Below are 18143 nucleotides of genomic sequence, written 5' to 3'. Positions count from 1 at the left end.
TTAATTAAATTAATTAATGTTAATTCTTAATACAAAAAATTTGGTCGAAAGCTATTTCGACAGGACTTCCGTCGCCCCCGAAGTGCAGTGTCACAAATCCCGTTTCTTTGAAAAATTAAAAACATTGATTTTGCGAATTTGTATTCAATAAAACAAATACAAGAGTATGCTGTTTTATAAAATTTATTATAAACATTTTTGAGATGTCATGACATTGATAGGGAGATTGGGCAAATTTTGGTTAGAGTTACATCTACACCATATTCTTAACACACATATAAAATACAATAGGTCCGGTAGTTTTGGAGATTATCTGCCTAATAAAACTCTGAACAGACGTACACAGACTGAGCCACGAGACCTAATTTTTTATACTCTATGGCCATGAAATGTCTAGAAAACATAAAAGTAGCTAGTCGCGCCCCGATTGATTCGATTACAATACTTTCTTTGCTTACGCTCACGAAGTAAAAATAAAATTCGCAAAATTAAATTTTACAATTTTTCGAATATATTGTCGACGCGTTTCACCAACCACGTTGGCATTATCTATTCATGCTTACAATAACTTCAAAACATCAAGATTTCAAAGTATTCAGTTTTGCAATTCTTGATCTAATCTAAAAAATAACTTGACTCAGTCATTAATTTTTTCAGACACCCCGTATAAGCAAATCTAAAAAATATTAATGCAGTGATAAATCACAAGTATAGACTCATCATGCTTTGCACATTTAAGATTTTTTCAACAAAATTTTGGGGTGGCGTCATCAATTTTTAAGGGGGGAATGCAAATATACTTTGATCATTTGATTATGATAACTTTAAGAATTTAAAGCATTCGGTTTTGTAGTTCCTGATTAAATCAATTAAATAAATTCACGCATTCATTAATTTTTTTGAGTCATCCTGTATATGTAAATCCAAAAAATATGAATGGAATGATAAATCACAAGTACAGACTCATCATATTTTGTACATTTTAGATAGGATTTACAGCAAACTTTTGAGCGACGTCATCAATTTTTTGGAGAAGATAAGTAAATATATTTTCATTAAAAATGTATCATGCTTATCATAACTGTAAACCATCTGCAAGATTTCAGAGCATTCGGTTTTGCAGATTCAAAATTAAATTGCAAAATGTTGTTTCATAATTTTGATTTTTTTTTCAAAAATGTGGACGTTTCGGGTAAAAACTCAATTCGGACTCATCAACTTCATGTGTAGGACTATTTTATACAATTGAAAACCCATTTACGCAAGGTCTGAATTTCTTACTAAATTTTTAAAGGAGTTCGTTATGTGACTTTGACGGGAGTTTGTATAATTGGTTTCTATATTTTTTACGATCATCTGCATGCTTAAAATTAAAAATATGGATCGTATTTTGTATCACGCAAGGGTCGCAAGTATGTCAAATCGTTTATGTATAATCAAAAAAGAAATCTAAGGGGTGTAAAATTTGGACTGCGAACTGACCATGGAGTAATGTTTTTCAAAATAAAAAAAAACTCTTCGGCAGACAACAAAGCAAATTGGTGTAGTCCAAGATTTCTGACGTTAAAAGTTAGGAACAGTATAATTGTGTTTGTCTATGTATTCTACGACTATATATGTCTTCATTTAGACAATCTGTATATAAATGTTTTATATTATTGTATTTCTAATTTAATGATTTATCAAAATGCGGTAAAAGGTGTATATTGCAACCTAAAATATATATTTGTGGCGCGACACCGATGCCATATGTGCATATTTGCATGATAGTATATTTAGCTTTCCCCTTTAAGCTAAAAACAATCGCGTGTACAGAATTTCAACGTTGCTATCTGTTCTCAAGATATAAGGCCGCAGATGTTTTTGTGAGACACTCTGTAAATGTAAATAAATATTCAAAATATTGTAAGTATTCTTAATTGTTATTCTTGCTTGAGGGTAATGTGGAGGTCTTTCACCGTAGTTGGAGGCAAAAAAAAACAAACGGTATATCCAAACGAGTCTGAAGAATCTGCCAAGAGTACGTTTTTATTGTATTCAGAACCTGTATTATTTACTATACGCTATAAAGAAGAACATTCAAACTTCTAGTGTCTTATGACCTGAATCTCTAGCAAATATTCTCATTAAAATTGGAGTTAGTAAGTACTGATTTATTTATTGCTGATTAAGTGATTAGTACTCAACGAATCACTAACTTCAATTTTTAGTGATTACATTTCAAAATATTTTAACATATTGTAAGTCACTAAAAATAATTAGTGTTGTCAAGTAAAATGTATCATAAAATGTCCATAGAGTTCTCCCTTTGCTGAATTTTTAACAGCTTACAACTGGTTCAGAGTAGCCTAGACGTTACAAGCACAAGGTACATGATTTGAATAGATTACCATACATTATGTCGTTGTGCTATTAGGTCTACCACGTGTCTGTTCTTTTGCTGTACCGGGTACTCAAAAAATGGCAAACCAATTCTATGACACGTTGTTCAGCACTGTATAGTGAGCAGAGAAAAAATAAGTTAAAAAAAATCCTTAAGCCTAAATGTAGAATATATGTAGCCCTTCGAATTTTTTTTTTTCGTTATTTCATATATTTCAATTCACTACTGGGTGTTGGGTACATGAAATTGATAGGATCGGATTGTAGATCATAAAGCGCTGACCAAAATTTGTCTGATCATCTCCACCATACGTCATACTCAAAATTTACAGTATTAAATGTATATAAAAATATCGAAATAATTTTTTTAAAGAAATATCCTTTAATTTAAAGCATTATCTTTAATAAAATCGACAAAAAATGACCTGAATGATAACTCTGAATATTTACTTAAACATAAGTCAACATGGGGTATAAAATTTAACATGAGAATTCCTATAGATATGTACTTTTAAAAAAGGTGCACTGTAACTGTACATTTCACGAAAAAAATCTTCTCTGGTTACAGAAGCGGGACAAAATTACATTTACGTAATATCATTCACAAAGCCCAGAAACAATAATCAAAAAGATTTCAAAAATTTTGAAAGCTGTCAGAAGGAGTCTATTATGCATTTTATATAAAAATAACGGGTGCCACTTTTGATAAGAAAAAGAAACTTTGCCTAAATCCAAACTTCCCCTTCCGTTTTCAAAAAAGGTTTTTAATATTTTCCACAAATTGCAGAAGGGCAGCACGTAATACATACTTACTATATCTCTATGACTGTATGACTCTAAAACCAAACTGATTATGTGCAGTAAATTTCGTAGACTCAAAGTAATTTGAAAATTTCTTGGCGAGTATTGTTTCCAAGTTTATAGAAAATGAAAGCAGTAAAGAGATTGCTCTGTAATAATAATTGCTCAGATCATTGATCTCTCTTTTTGAAGACTAGAGTAACAGTCCGTCCGGCTATCGAAGAGCGAGTGATCCCCTCCAGCCGGCGCACCAGTTCGGTCCCCCTTTTTCTGCAGCCGCCCACGACTGACGTCGCGTGGATATAAATTCGCTCCGTTGTCCGCAAAAAATTTAGAATGTGCCTCAGCATTAACAGGTGCACTCTGCCCCTCCCTCTCCCTTTCCGCCCTCTAGGCATTAACCCTAGGACTTCCCGCCATCAACCGCCGCTCCGTCTGCAGGCATCAACCGGAGGATTACCGTCCCGATCGACCATCCCCCAGGCATCAACCGAGGGATATCCCTTTTCGCCCTCAAGGTGTTACCTGGAGGATTTCCCGACATTCCCTAGGCATCAACTGGGGGATACTCCGCTCCGCCTCAAGTCATCAACCGGAGGATTCCCGTTCCAACCTACCGTCTCTCAGGCATCAACCGGGGGATATTACGTTCCGCCTCCAGGCATTAACCGGAGGATTACTGACCAACTTAGCGCCGCTCGGCATTAACCGCCGTCCACCGTTTATACCTAGATTGTATGCTTGAGTGTTGACTTCGAAGTCCTGAGAGTTACCATCTCCGACCGAAAAGAGAAAAAAGCTGTTAGAGTACTTACCTATCACCCTTGTGAGTGAACTCAAAATTGCATCTCCAATGGCTTTACGAATATCGACGCTTATTCCATACATATCCCTGTTTTCTAGTGAACGTCAATCGAGGAAAAGTTTAGGTCTGACGACCCTACATCAAACTGCAAATGAAGAACTTTTGAGGTTAAGGTCTTCTTGTCTCACTAGTTTATGGAGAACTATTACATTCAGTTTATGCAGGTCCTGATTGCAATCTGTCTGCAGACAGAAAAAAACTCATAAGAATCGCAAAGAAAAAAGAGTAAACAACTGATGCTCGTCTGGTTATCAGACCGGTTGTATTGAATAAATGGAACACAGCTTCACAAAAAAGAAAAATGGGGAAACATAAATATTATTGGCAGCGACAACGTTGTTTGACTGCCACTCTTGAAAATTTAGAATTCAGTTCATAATTTAGTTGTTCGTATAGTGAACCACGAGAATATGTTAAACCTTATATTTGTACTTTTAGTACGTATAGTGGCAGATGAAAGCGCTTCCCTAAACGAAAAACGCCGAATTATACGCATTCAGCTCCTAAATCACTGCCAGAAACATTGACAGATTTCGGTAAGTCATCATCTCAAAAAAACTAAAACATTTTCTCGCAGAATATGATTTTTTATAATCGTCCGACTTGGTTCTGACGGATAACCGTTTATCAGAGATCTCTTTCGGGAAATTCCTTATTTTGGAAACATAGGCCTCTTGTTTCCGTCTGATTTTTATTAGACAGATAATCTAAACTATCGGACCGATTATTGTAAAATTTTGTACGTACTACATTATTATATGGTGTAGGTGGTAAAATGCTAACCAAAATTTGTCTGATTATCCCCACCAACAATGTTATTTTTTATAAAATAGCATACTCCTCGACTTGTAGTTTATGAATGCGTGTTGAGTTTTTACTCTAGGTATCTAGATTTTTGTAAAAAAGTTAAAATTGTACCTATAACCACATTTTACAATTTGGCTTTGAAATTGCCAAACCGAATACTTTGGAAACCTTGCAAGCGTTTTAAGGTTATCGGAAACATGATAAATCCTATTGATATCCTTACGATATCCATAAAACGTTTGTAAGATTTCAAAGCATTCGGTTTTGCAGTCTCAGAGTTAAATTGCAAAACGTTGTTACACAATTTTAAGTTTTTTTTTTTTAATCTGCAGGTCTAGGATAATAACTGAAGCTGAATTTATAAATCACATATGCAGGAATATGTTGTTTTATAAAATTTAAATAACATTTAATCGGCAAAATTGTAAGATGACGTCATCAGCTTTTAGGGGGATCGTAAATGGATAAATTTTGATGAACGATTTACTATATTTCCGATAGCCTTAAAAAGTTTGCAAGGTTTCAAAGCATTCGGTTTTGCAATAATTTCAAGGTTACATTGTAAAATGTTATACAGTTTTGGTTTTTTACAAAAGTCTGGATGCCTAGGGTAAAAACTCAACAAGGATTTATAAACCACAAGTGGAGCAGTATGTTATATTATACAATTTAAATAAGGTTTACTATTGTAAAAGTTGGAGAAGACGTTATAGTATTGTTGGTAGAGATAATTAGACAGTTTTGGTCAGCGATTTATCATTTGCACGATATTCCTTATATACATACAAAATTTGACAACAATCAGTCCGGTAGTTTAGAAGATTATCGGTCTAATAAAAATCGACACAGACGACAAATGACGGACGGCAGACAGACAGAAACGAGCTACCAATGTTTTCGTATTCTAGGGGTCATAAAACTTTGAGAAAATATAAGAACAGCCAGTCGCCCGTTGGGCTTGATTACAATACTTCATTAGCTTTCGCTCGGGAAGTAAAAATTTGACATTTTGCATAAATATTTCTAAGTACGCTACTGCATAATTTAGTAACTAATTGATTCAACATTTTTACAATTATTACTACAAAAATTAAAAACGCAATTTGAAAAATGTAAATCTCCTTTTATTATTGAACAACGATTCTTCGTAGCTTTTGCTTCTTCACTGCTTTCATGCTTTTCTTTTATCTTTGTTTCCCTTTACTCCACATTCTCGTTACCGAAAATCTTCACAGCGATGATTCAGTTACTTTTGTAGATTCCCATCCACCATGCCGCTTAAGAGTGGTAATGTCGGCCCCTGAAACAGAAAATAGTATTTATACCTACAGGTTGGCAAGTACATCGGTCTCTAATATACAGGGTTATTCAGCTAAGATGACCCATTTATGTTTTTAAGATAGGCAACCCAAAATAACAATTCCACCTGAAACTGGGTTACAAAAAATGTTTCAAATTTAAATTGTATCAAAGTTTGTTAAATGTAGAAATTGTCAGTCAACGGCGGTGTCACAACACGCCTATGCATTCAATAACGAGAAAACCGACATGATCCTTAGTTATGGACGCGTTATGGGGAATGGCTCAAAAAGGCTGTACGCCTAGCCTTGCACCAAATTTCTCAATATCAATGTTGTCTTTTGCTCTTAAGGTAGCTTTGAGGATAGAATAACTATTCCGGCCATAAGGAACACGGCGCCAATTTTTTGGACTGTTAAAAGACAAAAAATTTAGCTTTTCAAAAACATTTTCTCGGATATTTTGCTATAATACATACTCGCATATTAAGATAAGTCAGGAGAACATCCTCTGTGACTTCCTCATTCCTTTTTTCGTTTTTCCACTGTTGAAAGTTAAAGTAGGTTTTCTCGTAAATTCCTTGGGACTTAGCAGGCGACAATTTTTGTCGCAGTTCTTAGCCTTTGTTAATTTTGTTAATGCATTATTACCACAGTAACCATCCATAGACATCTATCTCGCCTCAAATAAAACTGAACCAAAAACGTAATTATTTAAAAGAAATTTGTATTCTTGATAATATTCGGTTAGCGTTAGAAAAAATCTTGAAGATAACGCTAGTTTTATAGCCTTAAAAATCTCGTTCTATTAAATTCTCGCTCCCGCCGGTCGCTCGAGTTTAACTACAAACTCGATTTTTAAACTGTCTATAAAACTCTTGTTGTTTTAATAGCTGTAATATATAAAGGTGTTTATCCTGACTAACAGTCTGACTGATTCATCAATGCAGAGCCTAAACTACTGAAGCTAGAAACATGAAATTTGGACAGTGGGTACCTTTTGTGTTATAAGCGCTCACTACCAAAGGATTTTTGGAAATTCAACCCCTACGGGGGTAAAAGAGGGAATGAAAATTTATGTAGGAATTCCATGAGTTTTTAAGTTAGACGGGTTCATTGGGGAGGGGTGAGTGAACGGGGTGAAAAATGATGTCCTAATTGCGAAATTGACGCAAGGGGAGCTGAGCGAAACTCTTCTCGGTATTACATAAAAATTAAAATCGTATAATAACATTTTACAATTAAATTTTGAAATAGCAAATCCGAATACTTTGAAATCTTGTAAACATTTTAAGTTTATCAATAGTTAATCAAAATTTGTCTTTTTATTGTACAATAAAAAATACCTGTAATTTGAAAATTGTCTTTCATTTAATTATTTGTTGTAAACCGTATTATTGTTTTTCATGAGAAATTGTTACATTTTATCGTAACTGTTCGCACCAGTAACTTGCTTGTTTTTATTGCATTCACAAGCGGTAATTTAATGTAGATTGATTGTCTTCAAGGTCGTGCCGTCAATTTCCGTTACTCATCGCAGACAAGCGACCACAATCAGTCGTCAATTTAGATAAGATGAAAGTGACATAAATGAAACGTGACGAATACAAAATTCATACATTTTATTTTTTAATTAATACTATGAGTATATAAACACCGTGAAGTTCTTAATCGTGCAGCAAACTTATTTACGTATTATGCAAGTTTGCCTTCAGATTCAAAACTGTTTCAATGTCAAGTTACAACTTATATCACAAAAGAGTTCAATGATCCGTTGTCCAGTCTTCAATAATCATATGCGCAGCCTTTTCTCCTATCATCATGGATACGCCCATTAAATTTCCGGTAATTGATACAGGAAGAATACTAGCATCGGCCACCCTTAGCTTATGTATGCCGTGCACTTTCAATTGATTATCAACAACAGCTTCATGATCAGTTGCTGGTCCCATTCTTGCAGTGCCACTAACATCCTCAGTGGGTACCACTAAATACTTAACTGCACATTCCCAGTAGGAGTCAGTACCAAATTCGATACTATCGCAACCATGAATGGGGTGATGGTTGATGATCAAACCTGTTTTCCCAAAGGCCTTCGTATGACTAAGTTTGATCGCCTTATGAATGCCTGCTAAGAGTGTATGATAGTCAACTTCATCTTCGTCAGTTAAAAAGTGAGGCTCGATGATTGGGTAGTCCAGAGGGTTTGTGGTGTGAAGCTTGAGAACACCTTTTGATGCAGGATGGTTCAGTGTAACCAGCATTTTAACGTAATGGTGGTCTTCGAGGGGCTTCCAGATCGAGTCATAGTGAACCTTGGAAATCTTCATCCAGTTATAGTCTTCAATTTTTGGGTGCGATTTTGAAACAACTTGGAGTTCAATGTCTGGGTATTCAGGGTGTTCTTTGGAGACGCCAGTGTTGAGGAAAAGCAAACCTTCGACTCCAGGTGAGGTGAGAGGGCCTTTACCATGCTTGAGGTACTCCTCATACAGTTCGTGCTCTGACTTGTGTGGTACTTCATGCTCTTTGTAAAGAAAATCTAGACCAAGGAAGGTCGGTCGAACGTTAAGATTCAAACCCACGTGAAGATCTTTAACTAAATCAATGCTGTGCTTTTCGCACTCATCTTTAGGCCCAATCCCCGACAACAGCAAAATTTTGGCAGTATTAATGGCTCCTGCTGCCAAAATCACCTCTTTCTTTGCTTTAGCGACGAAGACTTTCCCGTCGTGCAAATATTGTACACCTTTTACCTCCTTCGTGTGCGTGCTAATCAAGATCTTCAAAACTTGCGCCAGAGGTTGGATTACCAAATTCTTTCTTTTTTCCGCACATTCCAGGTACGCGCTGGAGGCACTGAACCTTTGCCCACAATCGGTGCTCAGTTGGGGTATGCTTGCACCTAATTGGTGCTTGCCGTTGTAGTCTACGGCTTCAATATCCAATTCTTTGGCGCTCTCGAGGATGTGCTCACTCAAATGTGTTAAGTGTTGCGGGTGTTGGAGGTGTTGTAGGCCTCCACGATGATGGAGCTTTTTGTCGAAGGGTTCGAAGTTGGCATCTTCGATTTTTTTGAAGAAAGGTAGGACGTCTGACCAACACCAGCCTTTATTGCCCAAGTCCGCCCAAATGTCGTAGTCTAGTGGATTACCGCGGGTGTATACCATGGAGTTAATGGTTGAGGTACCTCCCAAGGCTCGCCCGGAGGGGATGGTACATTTGTGGTCGGTCATTGCTGCAAAGATTGGAAATTTGAATTATATTTGAGATAGATAAGATGATTTCGAGGGGATGGAAACAAGAAATTGGAAGTTCAAAAGCAAGTTGAGTATAGAAACGAATGGCGCAGCTGAGAAAAATTCAAATTTAGAACGTCAAATAAGTAAAACAATTATAAATTTTAGAACTCTGTGATGAGTAATGAGTGATTTTTACGTGCAGATAAATTCGAAAAAAAAAAGGAACATAAATATTTAGAGTAAAGAATCGTGTTTGAAATTCTTTAACCGCATAAACAAAAGGAATGTACAAACAACAGGAAGTATATATGTAGTTTCTATTTTCTTTTCTTTAGTGGTAAAAATTGATAGGGTTAATAAATAAGTTTAATAATTGAATTTTCAAAGAAACAAAATGTGTAAAAGCTCGCTCTAGGAAGCACAATAAAGATATGATCGAAAATTAGTTAGTACTTCCTGAGACAGAACAAATTGGTTGTGGTATCAATTGAGATTCGAAGTTTTTCTGGAAACTTTTTGTGACTAAGTTTTTAGCCAAAGTTACGTTAATAAAATGAAAATATTGTCAACTGTTGGTAATCAAAACTGGTGAAAATGGGACAGAGATTAGAGGGAGAATAAGCAAGAACGTATATGAAGTAATTACAATTGCTGCAATTGATAATGAAGAAGCAGAAGTGTTGAAAAAAAAGGTGACACATTTCATTAAGGCATTGAAAAATCGTTTCAAAGTAAATAAAATCAAATATTAATATGAGCAGGCTTAGTATGGAAACAATAAATACGAAGCACATAAAATCTGCGTAAAAAATGTTAAGAAAAGAGAAAATGTTAGAAGTGTTAAAATTGATGCGATATTTGAACTAATTGAAAGTTTTAAGAAACACTGATTTCAAATTAGAGAATATGTTCTAGAAAATACTGAGAAAGAGGTGACTATTGTACAGATGATCTTGATGATCTCCTCGAAAATTACATCTGAGAAAATGTTAAGCACATTAAAGAAACAAACGAAAAATTGTGCGTTAGAATACAAAATATGAGATTTGTCGTTGCTAAATGATGTTGTTCACAAAACTGAGCAAGAAAACGACGAAAAGCATATCTATAGAGTTATCGTTGGTTTATAAAAAGCGAAAGAAAAAATGTTTTAAATTTATTTATATAAAGCATACCTCGCTCTTGAAATAATCAGTTTTTGATGCATGTCAGTACATGTTTATTTTTAATTTTTCGAAAAGATTAAAATTTTAATTTTCATATACTCTAGAGTCGTAAACATAACGTTACGCTATGGTATTTACAGAATAACTCTACATAATTATAGAATAGCAGAACAATAAAACTGTAATAAAAGTAAATTTTTGTTAATGGTCTGTAATCATCAGAAAAATAATGACCAAATGAACTAAATTATTATGTATTTTTATAGGTTATGAATAGAATAAATAAATCAATGTCAGAAAGTGTACTAGAACAGTGCAAGAACAAAGTGAAAATTAAACAGTGTTCAAATGTTTTCGTTTTGGCTGCTGGCTGATGATAATAACTATGATTAACTAGGCATCTAAATTGGTTTAAAATTGATTTTCAGAAATGTTCCCTGATAGAATATCAATGAAGATGAGAATTATTAATACAGAATTAAATATTTTAAGGTTGCTATTAGTCAACAGATGAGAACTTGTCAAAATAATTAATTACAATAATGAAACCTTGAAGAAATAAATCCTGTCAAGTAGACCATGAAGGTAACTTGGCGAATTTGAGAAATTGTATTTAATTATTTCTCGTCCCTTTATTGTATCGATAATTTTGCTGAAATGTTTTTTTAAATGTCTTACCCAAACATGAGTAATTCTGTGGCGTTGTTCTAAAACCCCAATTAAAATGCGTATTCCTCAATAACTCCCAATTCTTCGGAACCCTTGTCGCTTTCGTCTCCACACCACCGGCTTCCAGTAAAAGAATTTTCCACTCAGGTACTTCTGAAAGTCGATTTGCCAAAACCGAACCCGACGTTCCTCCTCCGACGATGATGAAATCATAGTGAGTCGGATCTGTAATTTGAATAAAACAATGTATATTATCAAATATGATTAAAAATACATCTACGAAGCGTAAACTGGAATAATTAAAATTGCTTAAGCGCATAATAGCTTTCGCAACGAATTTACATCGCAGGAAATGGAGTAGACTTATTTTTAAAAAACTCTAAAAAATACTGCCTTTTTAATTACCTTCAATTGCTTCCGTCAAAGTGTTTTCTTCCAGCCTCAAAGTTGTACTCTCTTCCCGGTGGTAATTGTTTGCCAAATTTCTCAATTCATTCACGTTCGAGTCGAATTGTTCTATGAACCTATCGGCCAGTTCGAAGGGCCAGGTTTCTGATTTAGAGCCGAAGGCATAGCAAACCACGGCAAAAAGCACACACAGACGCAACATCGTAGCGAATGATGTGAAACACGGGCGGCGCTTATTTATAAGTGAATCTCTGTGCTTCTTTTCTTGCGGGAAAAACCGCAGAGGTACTGAAGACCTGTTGGTTGTTCTTTAATGCTTTTACAGGAATCGAGTCATCAGGTGGTGACCTTTCAATCCTATTGGATGGCGAAGAGACCGTTAAACGATGATTAGCGGCGTCACGGTGGTCGCAGAATTTCCCATATTTATTTTGGTAGGTTTTCCAAAACTAAGCCTATCAGTTCTCGTATCGGAAGGAAATACCAATAAAACGAGTTTTCTCCATGTCGTTTGAGAACGATGCGAGATTTTTTGCAGCCACACGCAAAGTGTGTTTTTAGCAAACGAGAAATGAATGAATGTGAATGAATATGAAGTTGGGAATTACTCTTGTACGGTCAAAATTTTGTAGCTGCAGGCGAAAGAATCTTGCCGCCTGCGGTGGTGAGTGAATTAACCATGTGTAAAACCTTACATTAGTGTTAACCTATGAAATCAGCAGCATTGTTGTTCGATTTTGCTTTGTATTAGGAAATTCCGTTTTTCACGCTTGGTGCTTCTAAATGTTAAAAAAATGATTTGTTAACCGCTAATTTTCTCTTAATTAGAGAGTGTGGTCTGTTTATTTGCGTGGTCATTCTTGTGGATATGATATTTTTGGCGTTTCGTGGAAAATGGTTGAGTGTAGAAATCATTTAGAGAAAGATATCCCGAAACGATTAATAAAGTTGTTTTTATTCCAAGTACTGGTGCGTCCGGTCATTTAGATGTCTCAAAAATATAGGATAAATGATAGTGTTTGATTTCAGACTTCCAATAATTTTTTATTTTGCTTTACTGTTTTTCCATTGTTTTACTTCCCGAGCGTAAGCTAAGGAAGTTTAGTGATCGAGTCTATCGGATAAATGGCCACTTTTATGTTTTCTCGCCGTTTCATAACCCCTACACTACGAAAAAAGTAGTCTCCTGTTTTCGTCTGTCTGTCTGTCTGTCTGTCTGTCTGTCTGTCTGTCTGGTGTCTATATCCATTTTTATTATACACGTAATCGCCAAAACTACTGGACTGATTGTTGTCAAATTTTTTATGCATGTTAGAAATATCATGTAGATGGTTAAACTCTAACCAAAATTTGACTAGTTATCTCCACCAACATTTTGATGGCATCATGTCAAAGAATTCTATGTTTATATGATTTATCACATCTCGATAATTTTTTGTTTATTTTTAAATAAAGATATATGCAATATCGTTTGAGTGGATTATCAACTTCCTGGAAGGGATGAATAAATGCAATGATAAAAGCTCGTGTTTAGCAAGAACCTAGCATTGCTATTGATTAAACAACAGATGTCTTGAAGACTCAGTAGATTCATATTGCTTTTAATAAGTGCTTCTGTAGTGTTTTGAATTGCATTACCATCGTAGGTATTAAAACTTTAACTAAATACATCATGTAGTAGTGTTTTAGATAAATATTAGTTTGTGCGGATGCGGCGGTTACTTGTTTAAACACTAATAATTCACTTTTTTGTATTAAGAATTAAGATTAATTAAGAAAAATACTTTCTTAGTGTGAACTATACAGGGTGTTTCTTTTATTTGATACAACCCCTGTAACTTTTTTATTCTTAAAGATAAATCTGTAGTTCTTTGAACAAATGTATCATTTTAAAAGATCTATGTGATGGCAACCTCACATTTATATTATCACTTCCGGTAGAACCGGAAATGACTTCAACTTTATTTTTTTTATGGGACACTTCGTATATTTTTTCATAAATGGAAAGACTGATTTTTTCTAAAAATCAAAGGCAACCAATATTTGTAAAATCAATACTTAAAAAATGATTAAATAAAATACACGAAAAATTCATATTAATTGATGGCAATCTACTAGCTTGAAAAATTGACACTCATGTCATTTATTCACATAGGCGATCTTTTAAAATGATACAAATTTGGTGAAAGAACTATATGTTTATTTTTTAAAATAAAAAAAATGACGGGGGTTGTATCAAATAAAAGAAACACGTGGTATACATATTTTATTGTATTAAGGATCACAAAATAAAATATGTATTTTAAACTGAAACACGTGCTGTAGCGTCACATAACTAATAAAATATTTTAAACTCGGAAAGTGAATAATTTATTAGCGTTTTAGATAAATTATAAAATTTAATTGTACAAAGTACCATAAAAACTTCATACATATTTCAGTATGTTGAAAAATTACACGACGCAAAAATTTAGTAAAAATTGGACCTTCGGACAAGTCAAACTAAGTACGTTTGATGTATTTTACGAAAAATTTGAAATTCTATAGTTGATTTTGTCAAATTGTGACGCATGGTTTTTTATGAACGTCTATTTATTTTATTGCTCACTTTAAATGAGCATAAAAAGCTGGTTACAGTAACGTGGACTTTTTGATGGTTTTTAAAAATATTGTTGCCCTTATCAGACCTGTGGCATAATCAGTATTCTTTAAATAGCAATTTTATTTGTATGGTTTGGTGTAAAAGGGTGATGGTACTTTTAATTTTTTATTTTTTTTTACCGGTTGAGTAACTTTTAATCTTAAAAGTAGTAATGAAATTCTTTTTAACAAATTTTTCTCAAATGTCCGTAGTTCGTGTAGAAGCTGCTTGAAATAAAAAAATAATATCATACTTCAATTTTCATTGATTCACAAGGTTTTAAATATTACTGTACAAAATGTTTATCTTTCAAAAAAATGTTGCTGTTTAAAAAGTTGGATGCTGTCGTAATTTTGACAGCGCCAGAATGCAGTAAAAACGATAACAGATTTAAAGAAAATGAAACAAAAGATATCCTGTAGTGAATAGATAATTTTAAGATGTCTGAGACGCGTAGGAAATGTGACTGTCTTTTAAGATATGGAAGAAATAAGTTCTCTCCACAGCAACACGTGCTACTGCATTTCTATGTTTTGACATTTGTTCGACTTACTGTAAAATACATTAGCACAAGTGGTATTTCATTGACTTTTTATGCCTTTTTTTAAAATGAAATATACATCTTCTGTTATGATTTTTTGGTGAATTTTTGCAGGAAAAAACCAGTTTGTGTGTTATAAATTCATAATTGCGTATTTACATTTTCAGTGATTTTATTTTTAATATGCAATGGATAGCGGTATATATATATATATATATATATATATATATATAGATTTAAATATGTCGCACGTTCCTATATCTCAGTAATTATTGAAAATAGAAAATAAGCTAAAGTAGTAGTAACTTTGATTGATTAATTAATGAGATATTGAGGATCGAGGATTATGCGCTTAGTAACTCACCCTGTGCATTACATTACATTTTAAATAATTTGAGCATTAGGACACCCAGGAAACTTTGTTAGTTTAAATACTGCTGCTTTCAAAATGTTGTATACTTGTTTATAATAAAGCTCTTGGACCAAAACTTAATCCTGCGGAACCTCTTTCGCCTTCCACTTCTGTAAAATCAAATCTGATGCTTTTTCCCCAATCATAATGCTTGGAATCATTGTGTGTCCACTTATAGTAACAGGAAGAACGCTAGCATCAGCCACTCTCAACTTCTGTACTCCATACACCCTTAACTTATTATCAACAATAGCATCCTTATCAGATTTCGGACCCATTCTTGCAGTACCCATGACATGGTGCAAACTAATGGTTAGCAGCTTAATAGCGCACTTCCAATAATCATCACTTCCCCATTCATGGTCTTCACAACCAGCAATTTTGTAGTCATTAACAACTAAATTCATCTTCTTGAAAACATCAGTACCAGCGAAACTGAGCCCCCTCTTTATACCAGCCAGAAGAGTACGGAAGTCTTCGTCATCAGGATCCGAAAGTGAATTTGGATCAACTAAAGGATGGTGAAAAGGATCTTTGTCTTTCAGAAGAACAGTTCCAATCGATTGAGGATGTACTAACATCACTCCAATTTGCAAAATTTTTTTGTTGGCTAGGGATTTGAAACTTTCTAAAATTTCAGGTTTAAATCTGAAAGAGTTTGCTGTAGGGGATGGCTTTTCGCTGTAGAAGAAGAGTTCGATGTCGGGATAACGTTTTCGGTGATTCGATGCATCGGTTTTGAAGTAAGCGACTGTTTCAGACCCGGGTACACTGAGAGGACCTTTTCCTTTTTGGAGGTATTCAATAATTTCGTCTGTCTCATCTTCTTTGCCAAGTGTAGTGTTCTTATAGAATAGACTCAGGCCTATGAAGGCCACGTGATCTATGAAACGTCTGCCCACGTTTAGCTCAGCTACCACTGGAATGTCGAATTTATCAAGTTCTTCCCTCGGTCCAATTCCCGATAGTTTCAAAATCTGAGCGGTGCTGATAGCGCCGGCAGATAGAATAACTTCTTTTTGTGCTTTAGCGGCGTACAGTTTGCCCTTCGCGAAAAATTCAACACCAGTTGCTTCCTTGCTTTCAGAATCGATCAATAGTTTGGTAACGTGACTAAAAGGTTTAATTACCAAGTTCGATCTTTTACGTGCTGGTACTAAATACGCTTGTGCTGTACTGTGTCTTTTTCCACGTTTTGTACTGAGTTGGGTTCGGCCCATTCCTAACTGGTTCTTGGCGTTAAAGTCTATGTTGTCAAATCCGAGTTCTTTTCCGGCACTTAAAGAACCGTTAGTAATTTCGGTCCAATATCGCGGGTGCTCGATGTGAAAAGGCCCTCCGCGATGACGGTATACAGGATCAAAGGGTTTCACAAATGCGTCTTCTAGTTTTTTGAAGTAAGGAAGAAGATCATCGTAGGACCATCCATGGTTGCCCATAGCCGCCCACTGATTGTAGTCTTCACGGTTACCTCTGGTGCAGTACATGTCGTTGATAGCCGTGCTACCACCTAGGGCTTTTCCAGCGGCTATAGCGCAGATGTTATCAATCATTCCTGTGCTAATGAAATTAGTTTTCGTTATTATTGATTACAGACGTTTATATGTACCTCTACATGTGTTTTTCTGAGGAGTCGTTAAATACCCCCAGTTGTAATCAGTATTGTGCAACAAGTGAGCTAATTTTGGAATTTGGGTGTATGGCGTTTCTGGTCCTCCTGCCTCCAAGAGTAATACTTTGTAGTGCTTTGCACTCAAACGGTTTGCTATAACCGAACCGGCAGCTCCCGCCCCAACAATAACGAAGTCGTAGTGTTTTGGATCTGGAAATTTAAGTTTAACGTTTAATTTGCGACAGGAATATTTACATACCAGCTTCCACGTGTAAATTGGTGTCAAAATTCTTTTCTTCAAAGGTGTGATTTTGCGATTCTTTCATCAGAGCGTCCACTCCAGCTTGAAATTCGCAAATTTTTTCTTTACTTACTTTAGAAAAGGATAATGTTACCAACATTTCCAAAAAAATTAATATTGAAACTAATGGAATCATATTCCGTTATTTTCATGTAGTTTATTTACCACCAGGTTTAGCACATTTGCACTTCGGTGTTCTACTGTTCCTTTTTTGATAAGATACGTAGAATATACATATGAATACGAATGAATTCACGACGCTTTTAATAGAGTTTGCGCGATTGTAGTAATTATTGTTCGTCCAATAAAAACCTGGTGTACTGACGCGATAAAATAAACGTTTAATAATAATAATGATAGTATATTTTCATAGAAATATTCTTTCATTTGGAGTTTGTTAATCACTTAATCGTAGTCAAATAATAATAACTAATAAGTGACGAGCGACGCGATGTACGGTCGTTGGCATAGAAAACTGGACCACTTTGATGTAACAACGTTATAGTTGTTATTTTTTTTTTAACATCATAATAGCAAGTACACTTCCAATTTGAAAAACGGGACAGTGATTTTGTCAGAATAACAACTAACATTAATTGAACTCTAATTTCTTTTTTAATTTGGAAGTGTGTGTTAAGCCATGTGGTCCAGTTTTCTAAGGCCGCGCCTGCAAATTGCAAAATAAACTATGTGTAGCGTTCAGATTTTTTTCTGTTATGCTGTGGATTTGTTCGATAAATTTGTATTTAAAATCGTATTTAATTTTGGCATGTCATTGACCTCGATGTTTTGCTGTTTTTTTTTATTCTATTTAAAACGGGATTATTTGTCTAGACACTTACACAAGAAAACAAAACACTGGGCACATTATTTATCAATTTAATATCTTGCTATTGTTAACAGTCTTTTAAATAATATCATAAAGACTTCGATGTAGATTTACAAGTATGTAATTTACATTTCATACTGTCTTGCAACAAGTAATTGAATACATGTTG

The 18143-nt window shown here is 34.6% G+C and overlaps 4 protein-coding genes across 4 annotated transcripts in view; 1 reads left to right on the top strand and 3 right to left on the bottom strand.

Moving 5' to 3' along the window:
• Window positions 1-4301, bottom strand: part of LOC135142279 (glucose dehydrogenase [FAD, quinone]-like) — a 34756-nt gene extending 30455 nt beyond the window's left edge. The window contains exon 1 of the mRNA XM_064073964.1: window positions 3999-4301. Coding sequence (XP_063930034.1) covers window positions 3999-4071 — 73 coding nt within the window. The 5' untranslated portion in view covers window positions 4072-4301. The remainder of the gene's footprint in view (window positions 1-3998) is intronic.
• The window catches only part of Flo2 (Flotillin 2), a 227164-nt gene that overhangs the window by 41810 nt on the left and 167211 nt on the right, over window positions 1-18143 (top strand). The window lies entirely within an intron of this gene.
• LOC135142216 (glucose dehydrogenase [FAD, quinone]-like) lies at window positions 7759-11961 on the bottom strand. The gene is made up of 3 exons (XM_064073886.1): window positions 11636-11961; window positions 11240-11455; window positions 7759-9391 (listed from the first exon to the last, which is right to left on the bottom strand). Exons 1-3 carry the CDS (start codon window positions 11838-11840, stop codon window positions 7917-7919), a joined length of 1896 nt encoding a protein of 631 aa, XP_063929956.1. The 5' UTR covers window positions 11841-11961; the 3' UTR covers window positions 7759-7916.
• LOC135142339 (glucose dehydrogenase [FAD, quinone]-like) lies at window positions 14103-17419 on the bottom strand. Its single transcript, XM_064074027.1, has 3 exons — window positions 17104-17419; window positions 16842-17054; window positions 14103-16787 (listed from the first exon to the last, which is right to left on the bottom strand). The coding sequence occupies exons 1-3, from the start codon at window positions 17279-17281 to the stop codon at window positions 15310-15312; spliced, it is 1869 nt and encodes a 622-aa protein (XP_063930097.1). The 5' UTR covers window positions 17282-17419; the 3' UTR covers window positions 14103-15309.

This window comes from Zophobas morio, unplaced genomic scaffold, assembly GCF_036711695.1.
Source record: "Zophobas morio isolate AGI-343-1 ecotype UQ-CSIRO unplaced genomic scaffold, CSIRO_AGI_Zmor_V1 ptg000046l, whole genome shotgun sequence".
NCBI classification, from domain to species: domain Eukaryota; kingdom Metazoa; phylum Arthropoda; class Insecta; order Coleoptera; family Tenebrionidae; genus Zophobas; species Zophobas morio.
The sequence above is the reverse complement of the archived record's forward strand: the minus strand, read 5'-3'. Positions and strand labels throughout refer to the sequence as shown.

Excerpts from the sequence above, each read along its gene's own strand:
- LOC135142216 (XM_064073886.1), bottom strand. The coding sequence starts at position 11,840 with ATGTTGCGTCTGTGTGTGCTTTTTGCCGTGGTTTGCTATGCCTTCGGC. Across the intron at positions 11,456-11,635 it reads TTTGACGGAAGCAATTGAAG|ATCCGACTCACTATGATTTC; the intron begins GTAATTAAAAAG and ends TTCAAATTACAG. Across the intron at positions 9,392-11,239 it reads ACAGAATTACTCATGTTTGG|CAATGACCGACCACAAATGT; the intron begins GTAAGACATTTA and ends CAATCTTTGCAG.
- LOC135142339 (XM_064074027.1), bottom strand. The coding sequence starts at position 17,281 with ATGATTCCATTAGTTTCAATATTAATTTTTTTGGAAATGTTGGTAACA. Across the intron at positions 17,055-17,103 it reads CAATTTACACGTGGAAGCTG|ATCCAAAACACTACGACTTC; the intron begins GTATGTAAATAT and ends TTAAATTTCCAG. Across the intron at positions 16,788-16,841 it reads TCAGAAAAACACATGTAGAG|GAATGATTGATAACATCTGC; the intron begins GTACATATAAAC and ends TCATTAGCACAG.